This window comes from Solanum lycopersicum, chromosome 11, assembly GCF_036512215.1.
Source record: "Solanum lycopersicum chromosome 11, SLM_r2.1".
Taxonomy (NCBI): domain Eukaryota; kingdom Viridiplantae; phylum Streptophyta; class Magnoliopsida; order Solanales; family Solanaceae; genus Solanum; species Solanum lycopersicum.
This window is the reverse complement of record NC_090810.1, coordinates 7,905,191-7,914,123: the sequence shown is the minus strand read 5'-3', so window position 1 is coordinate 7,914,123 and position 8,933 is coordinate 7,905,191. Positions and strand designations below refer to the sequence as shown.

The window sequence follows — 8,933 nt, the reverse complement described above, 5'->3', positions numbered from 1 at the left end:
TTTATAGGTTGTAAATGTATTGAGATCTAAATATTTGAGTTGCCATAAAATTTGATTTTTTTATTATTCGAATTTAATTATTTCAAAATCTAAAACCAAATCGAAAAACTAAAATTTTAAAATATAAAATCAAAATCAAAAAATTAAACTGATGTTTAAAAAAAGAGAAAATTGTATATAATAGCAAACTAATAATCTAAAATAAATAGAGTAGCTACGGTTTGATTTAATTGTGCTCCATAGCAAACGTTTGCAAAAAATTGTCAAGCACCTCTCTCCCAAATATCTCGCTCGCCACTCTCTTACAATCTCTCGCTCGCTTCCTCAATTTTTATACAAACACAAGTGTATAAAAATTGTTTCTAATTGTATAAAGCAGAGAAAATTGTATAAGTACATATATTTTTGTTCCTCTCTCCCCTCTTCCAGATCTCGCTCGCCACTCTCCCAAATCTCGCTCGCCACCCTCGCCTTTCTCACTTATACAAACAGAAGCGAAATGTATAAATTGCGTTTCTGTTTGTATAAAGCGTGAGAAAATTGTATATACACATGCTAGTGCATATATTTTCGTCCTTTACACTTATAATTATACAATAAATATATCCCTTCCCAATTTCTTTTGCCTTTTTCTCTATCTCGTTTTATACAATTTTCAAATTGTATCTAATTTTTCTCTTTCTCGTTTTATACAATTCGATTCAATTGTATATTCCTTGTCAAGTCTCTTTTGTCTTTCTCTCTTTCTCATTTTATACAAATTCAAATTGTATATAATCGTTCTATACACTTATTATAATACAATTCATTTTATACACTTCGTTTTTATACAGTTCTCTGCCCAAGTGTTTTTCTCTTTCTTCTTTTATACACTTCGTTTTATACAATTTGCTTCAACTATATATGTATAGCGAATTATACAATTTTTATGTTTGCTATGGAGCGCAATTATGCAAACTTTGCTATAGCATACAAATATGAATTTTTTATTTGCTATATGTAAAAGTTGCCTAATTAAAAATTCAGTTAGGTCAGTTTTTTTAATTTTAACCAAAATATGCGCAGCCATAGATACAACCAACATACTATCTTTTTAAAAATGTGTTAAACAATGTGTCTTTTTCTTATTATTAGTAAATATTTGTGTTGTGAGATTTTAATATGTTATATATCAAAATTTTGATTTAAAATATCTAGATGTGAACAGTTCCATTCAAATGTCTCCTCTTCGTGGTTGATCGTTGCATTGATTCTTTGTAATTACATATTATAACCTAACAATAAGTAAGGTTGAATTGCAAATAACTTGGGACCGGTGATATGAAACCTAAGAAATAGTAATGAATGTTCTGAGATAAAGAGGAAAAACTTTTATGATATTTACAATTTTAGGATCATTTTTATATATGCATGATACAAATACTATTAAAAAAAGGAAAAATGACCAAAATTCCACCTTTAAATTCTCTTATTATCATAATTTCTTATTAGTTTTACAAATCCCCAAAATACCTCATCGCATCATATTAATGTATCAACGGATCAGATTAATGTATCTCGTGCATCAGGTTAGTGTATCATGTATAAAATGTACATCATATTAGTGATCATGTATAAAATGTAATGTATCTTAATTAACGATTGATTATCTCGCGCATCAGATAAATGTATCAATGCTTACATAATTGTATCAGTTTTAGGGATTTACGTAATTATAAACTTATAAGGGTCAAATGGTAATTTTATCTTAAAAGTATGTTTCTGTCATTTACCCTAAAAAGAAAAGAGATTGATGGAAGTTCATAAGAAAGAAATTAAAAGTTCTTCATTTGAATTCAGTTAATTTTGTTCTTGGATGAACATGATATTCCACTTTACATGAGAGTGTTGTTGCTCGAGGCTTTTTGGTCTCTTTTTTTAAAGTCTGATGTTGTTCTTTATAACTTTCTAAAATTGAGAAAAATTTGCACTTGGACATACTATTTCCATGGAGATTTTCTTATACTTAAATTCTTTCTATGACTCATAATTTTTGTGCAACAAAAATGAAAATTATAAAAATATGACACTTCATGATTTCGGAGGAACGTTTTGCCTTAAGATAATTGTTCTTAACAGTATAGTGTGTCTCTCAAAAATACTAATAGTACTGAATGATCATATGTAAACTTAATAGAATAGTTCAATCCGATGCAAAGTATGGGTAATTTACGAGAAAATGCCATAAATAGTATCTTAACTAGATGATTAGGTCTAAAATACTCCCTTAACTATACTTTTGTTGGTTTTAGTCCTTTAACTATTCAAAAACTTATCAGTTTTGGTCTTTAACTAGACACTTACCTGTTTTAATTTACTCTTTTAGTATACAAAAAATTATCAATTTTGATGCTTTAATTATATACTTACCGATTTTAGTCTTTTAAGTCCTCAAAAACTTAGGTCTTTGTCCATTTTTAATTACAAATAGCTTAGACTTATACTAGCGGAACTCTTGGTGAAGTTAAATCTTTAACCCATCTTTTGAAATTGTTTCTCTACCACTGCTATTTTTTCTTCAAATTACTTTTATGAAAAAAAATAACCCCCACGATTTAAAATAAAATTTATGAGAAAAGAAGATACAAATCTTAATTTTATTCAATGAAAGATAAAATGAAGCATATAAATATTGCTTATGACTTCGGTAGTTGTGTTCCCTTCTTTGACAATGAACAGTTCACAATCAACATGACTTTTTTAATTCTATTTTTTATACAAAAGAAATATAAGAGATTTGATGTTATTATTCAAATTTTTCTATGTAAATAATATGAAATAGAAAAAAAATGCAATCCATTTTTAAAAAAAACTAAAAAAGTTGTATATCTATTATTTTATAAATTTCAACTTGTCAAATATTAAGCAAATTTCCTTAAATAAAGTTATTGGAGTAAAATTTTTGTAATTCAACGAGTAATAATTTTTTTTTCATAATAACGTTTAGCATACTGAAGTCATTAATAACAACAATATGCCTCATTTTATCATCCGTTGGATAAAATTATGACTCAAATTTTTTCTCTCTGTGAATCTTATTTTGAATTGTTGAGTTAAAGTTCTTTGCATAAAGGTAGTTTGAAGTAAATTATCAGGGAGAGAAACAACTGAAAAAATGGCTAAAGGATTTAATTTCTCGAGATATGGATTTCATTAAGGGTCTGAATAGAAAGCCACTTGGTAATTGGAATTGATTTAATTACTAGGATAGTGTTTACCAGCCTAGTAATTACATTGTGACATCCAAACAGGACATATGAACAATTGCAATAATAAAATTATAATAAATTATAAAAATAAAAACTAATTATTTAAAATTTATACCAGACAAATAAGAAACTTTATAAATGACATTAAGTTAAATATCTAAGATATATGTATTTTTTTAATATATATTGATTAATAAACAAATTTTCTGTAACAAATATTGTGAAAAAGTAATTGATTTATATTTTTCAGATTAATAAATTTCAATTGAATTGATCATAACAACTAAAAGTATGATATTTCTATGAAAATAGTCAAATGCATGTTTGATAAAAAGAATAATATATAAATAAAATATCATAAATTATTAAATATTTGATAAAAATATAATCTATCAATTCTAATTAAAAAATGACGTGCAACGTAAATTCAATATTACTAAAAGAATGAAACTGAAAATATAACATAAGTTATAAATTCAAAAAAAATTAACATAATACTCTTATAACAAATTGCAACATAGCATTAAATATAATTTACTTTTAATTTTTCTTAATAAAGAATACATAAGTCTATAACGTTACTCAATAATAATTCTTTTTTAATTTAAAAATTAAAATACTAATAAAATTATGCGAATGAGAAAATAAGCATGACATAAATAACTAGATAATACGAGAAAATTACATAGAATCATCTAAAGTAAGGTTGAGAACAAGAAGAAAATAAAATATAATAATAAAAAATAATAAAAAAACTTTTATAAATTTTTAGATAAAATAACTTAAAATAATAGAAGTAAAAAAAAATTAAAACAAAAAACTTAAAATAGAAATTAAAAAAATAAAAAGTAACCAGGTGGTAATTACATGAGCTATTCAGAGTCTCTGCCTATGAATTTAGAATGTAATTACCCTCGCCAATTACACCAATTACATGTTGACCAAGTAATTACATGTCCTCCCAAACAAGACAAGACAGCGTAATTACATAAATTACATCAAATCCAACTATCAGGGTGTCCTACCAAACTGACTATAATATAAACTTAAGTTATTTGTATTAAAATGGATAAAAACTAAATCTGATAAATTTTTAAATAATTAAAGAGCTAAAACTGATAAATATATACATTTTAGAGACCAAAACCATAGAAGAACTGAATCCAACAAAAGAATAGTTAAAAGACCATTTTACACCTACTCATAGAATTAAAAAAACTATTTATGAAATTTTCTCAATAATTTACCTAGTGAGTAATATTGAATGAATCTAGATAAGTTTTTTTTGATCATCTCACAATAACTTAATATGCTTAAAAAGATTTGTGCTTGAATATTATATATGTACATAAAATTTCAAAAGTAAAAATTTGTTATTTTACCAAAAATGGTTCCAAGAGGGGTAGTTTAGTATTGTACAATAGATAATTCAAGATTGGTTAGAGTATACACCCCAAAGCATTTATTTTTGTGGATTTTTACAGATTTTGAGTGAAGTCTTTCTCCGACTTTAGCGACCCAACAGATCCTTGAATTCACTCCAGCATTCATCTGCCCACAAATTAAGGTTTGTTTATCAGATCCTCAATATTTTGTGAATGGGGAAATAATTTAATTTTGTGCTGTTTGTGAGGTTTTCTTGATTATTTTTTTTTTCTTTGTTTGTGTGGTACCCTTTTTGTGTTAGTGATCTGTGGTAAGTTTCTTGACTTACCCACATTTTCTTTTGGTTGTTTGTTTCTTGGGTACATTGGGGTTCTCCTGTGTATACCCTTTTTGGTAGAGGTACTTCTTAGTTTTATGGTGTATTGTAGGTAAATCTTGAGTTTTCCTTATAAGGGATTCAAGGTGATTGTTTTCTGTTTCTCAGATAGTGGTGCCTAGAGGATTTTTTTTTTTTTGCCAACAATGAATTGATATAGCTGAGTCCCCTTTTTCGTTCTTCTGTTTTGAATTTGAATTTGAGTTGTGGTTGAACTCGGGTCTTGATTTTTATTATTGTACATTGAGGTGTTTAGTGCATCAATGCTGGGTTGAAGGTATTGTTTACAAAGTAGGTATGGGGTAATTCTTTCGTTCCGGGAGCTTTGCCTTAAATTTCTAGGGTTAGTTGCTTTTTGTCTTGTGCTATCGTGGGATTGTTGACTGATGAATCGTAAATGCAGTATGTTGTAACTGGAATGAATATTCATGTTGTAGGTGGTTTATGAAATTGTTAATTGTAGATGAGAATTGCTTTTCGCTGAAGTGAATTCTATACTTTTGCTTCATTGAGCAGCTGCGGATTTAACTGTTAAAGGTTTCGTTTTTTTTCAATTTTCTAATCAAGGGGTGTAAATAGGTACAGGATTATGTTTCTTTTTAGTTACCCTTTTGTCTTGACGGACGCTATAATCAGATACCAAGGGAGAATATTATTGAGTGGACTTATAATGGATAATGTACTTCAAAGGGTTATACACTCTGTTGAGGATAGGTTTTAGAGTAGTACAGACCTTTTATTATTTATTAGTATAAGTATTATTCATATATCTTTTAATGTATTTTTCACTTCTACTTTATTTATTTATTATGCTGAAGAAATGATATGAGTTTAAATGATGAAATGATGTTTCATATAGTGAACACCAACTTATTTGGGACTGAGGCGTAGTTGTTGTTGTAAAGGGTTATACACTCCCCTTATAAGCTAGACAGTAGAAGGGTCGTGAGTGTTCAAGTCAAATAAACAAGACAAGTTCAATTCTAATAGGATCTTACCTGATAGTGAACAATATATACCTAGAAGTTTCCATTAGTGAATAGTTTATGATTAGGTCTCGTTTATTTCGATAATCTGATATTATGACTTGCTATGCTTATCATACAGTTTATATGCACTAAATGATTCCAGCTAGTAATAATCAAGTGACATGATTTGTTTGATATAGATGGAGTTGCATGTTTTATCTTCGTCTATTCGGTTCAGTTTTCTTTATTTTGATTAGAATGCTAAAGATTTTATCTATCCAGCTATTCATTGTATTCAAAGTTGATTGGATCTTTGAAATCAGTTGCAATTTAATAGAACTCGAGCTTCAATATTGGAAGTGGTTATGCATTAGGATATTGGATTTGCATGTACCCAAAGCCAACTCTTGATGATCCTGGTCACACTGTTACTAGAAAATGTTAAGCTGCACAAGAAAGTTAGTAAGCATTATGCCACAAATCTGCAAGTAGAAGTTGGGAAACTTATCAAGCTTTCTTTTTTACAATGTGATGTGGTCCATGACAAATTGTTTTACTTCAGAGTAAAATGAAGGAAATAATCTGTAGTTGACAGGTTTTGTATAGTTGGTATTTAATAATGTCTTCTTGAGTTGTCTGTTGAGTTCTTGCTTTTCTTTTGGCGGGTTTTTGAAGTAGGATAGCTTTTGAGCTTCTGGTTCATCCAAAGAAAAACAAAGGGCACCTCATATAACTTTTCATGGTCCCTTATTCTTGATATAGCCCTGGTAATAGGCAGCACCTTTTCTTTTTGTTGGTAACAAGAAGGAATATAATGATTTTCAACTTTTAAATTCCAAAAAATTGGAAGACGGTTACATAACTGGACGAGGACAAGTAGCAAAGATAAGAAATATTATGTTTTCATATACTCGTAACAATTAAGGTGCACTTTGTCCATGCACAAATATGAAATACACAAAGCACTTTGTTTTGTGGAAGTATGACTTTAGAAAAAAGTTAATGCTCTAAATGTATTACTGTTACGCGTCTAGAATGTCCCAGTCATGCTTATAGTTCTATTTCTTTTCTTTATTAAGATGTGTAGTGGACCTTTTATTCCAGTTTCTTTATCCATGGGTTTGTATCCTATTATAGGTATCTCTACACTTGAGGACTGCAATTTTTTGGCTTGACATTTTGTTGTCTCTTGATATTGGTTCACATACATTATGACAGGAGCCAAAAAGTTTTCGTACTCTGTATTAAAATCGTAAACTGAAATTAGTAGTAAAATGATTGGTTGTTTTTGGAGTTGGCAACTAATCAAGTTGAAAGAATGATGGTAAAGAATGGTTATAAAGCAAAAAGAAGTACTCTTAGTGGTAATTAGCATGACTTAATTCAGGTCGATAAGAGGCTAAGTTTCAATAGATCTGATTTCTTTGGGGCCAATAAAGGTTGATTCAACTTCTTACATCTGTATGGGCTGATTCAGAAAATTGGAAGTTTAATTTGGTCACTTCAGGAATTAGAGAAGCTTTATGTTGTGTTCATATTTCGTAATGCATTTTATTCAGTTACCTTGTGAGGATAAGCTGTAGAAGGAATAGGAGAGGCAGTCTCCACGTGTTCTATTGATTTTTGAAATATATGTTCATTTTCCAAGGATAGTTGTGTACCAGTTGAAAATTGAGCAGTTAATTGCAAGCACTCTATGGGGCACTTTAATAGCCTGCATCTTCGTAGTCATAATACAACTATGGTGGCACAACACTCTTCAGTCCTATATCTTGTTTTGTTTCTCCAAAATTTTTTATGAGGTTTGGATTGTATACGATTTGTTAAGTCAATTTGGCACTTCAAAATGTTTGTGCTAATGGATGCTTATTAGAATAGAACACTTACTATCATGAGTTTCCCTAGTATGTTAATAATTTGTGACCCTGCATGCCTGGGAACACGTTCTTTGTTTTTTTGGGGTAGGATGAGCTTGTGTTCGATGTGGTTGTGTTAGCTTGTACTGTAATTATTGGTGAAATTGCAACATGGTTTGTTATATTGGCAAAAGTTGAAAATGTTGCATGTCACCAATAGATTTAAGGATTTCTACTAGCAATCATCGCATGTCAATTGATCTATGGTTTCTACAATTCCTTTCCTATTATTGCAACCACAGCATATCACACACACAGACGCACTTTTGTTCTTCATATTTTCTTTTGCCATGGACCTTATATTCTTTGAATGTATAATTACAGCAAAACCGTTTTCACATCTTGAGGCTGCTCAAAGTGAAACATGAGTCTGGCATGTCTGGTGTGCCATAGTGTTGAAAGCCCATCACAGTCCTTCAGAAGTTACTCTGTATCAAGTTCAGACAATGACGGAAGATGTTCAGCGATTGCCAATTGTTTGATCAAGAAAATATCGCTTGGCCACCCAGCTGCAAATGGTGGCATCACAACCTCTAAAGTGACCCCTCAGCCTACTGATACGAATAATGGCATAACAGGCCCCCCACGGCTTGTCAGAAGCCGTGCTGTGAGGAGGGATATAGTCAGAGACTGGAACTTTGACGAGGTTGTGTTGGAGCGTTAGTCCAGTAAATGCTGGAATGTAGGTGCAGAAGAGACATTATGCTTGCCTTTTAGCGTTAAATCAGATAGAATTTTGAATCCAGTACTTTGAAAATCTAGTTTTGGGTGACATTGTCACACAACGGAGAATTTCTATATAATTATCTGTTGATATTCCCTTTCATTCTTCCTTTTCTTTTCTTTTTTTCATTTTTATATGCCAGTGTTTATGGAGTTTTATTAATCAGTAGAACTGAAAGAAAATTATAGAGCAACATTGACAGAAAAACAAGGCATAATACATAAATATGACCTTTAAAGGATTAGTTTGTTGTTTTTTCTGGGAAATTCGCGGGTGAGTTGTGGTTAGGGGTGAAATGCCACTTGCACCCAGAGC

General features: G+C 29.8%; 1 protein-coding gene across 2 annotated transcripts; it reads left to right on the top strand.

Annotated features, from left to right (window-relative positions):
* The first annotated feature begins 4,674 nt into the window (after positions 1–4,674).
* On the top strand, positions 4,675–8,720 carry LOC101259108 (uncharacterized). 2 transcript variants are annotated; one of them, XM_010314509.4, is made up of 2 exons: positions 4,675–4,815; positions 8,219–8,720. In XM_010314509.4, the coding sequence occupies exon 2, from the start codon at positions 8,259–8,261 to the stop codon at positions 8,556–8,558; it is 300 nt and encodes a 99-aa protein (XP_010312811.2). In that variant the 5' UTR covers positions 4,675–4,815; positions 8,219–8,258; the 3' UTR covers positions 8,559–8,720. The 2 variants fall into 2 exon arrangements, with proteins under 2 accessions (XP_010312811.2, XP_069147449.1); XM_069291348.1 differs by lacking the exon at positions 4,675–4,815 and adding an exon at positions 5,180–5,305.
* Positions 8,721–8,933: the final 213 nt, after the last annotated feature.

Coding starts and splice junctions, on each gene's coding strand:
- LOC101259108 (XM_010314509.4), top strand. CDS start 8,259: ATGAGTCTGGCATGTCTGGTGTGCCATAGTGTTGAAAGCCCATCACAG.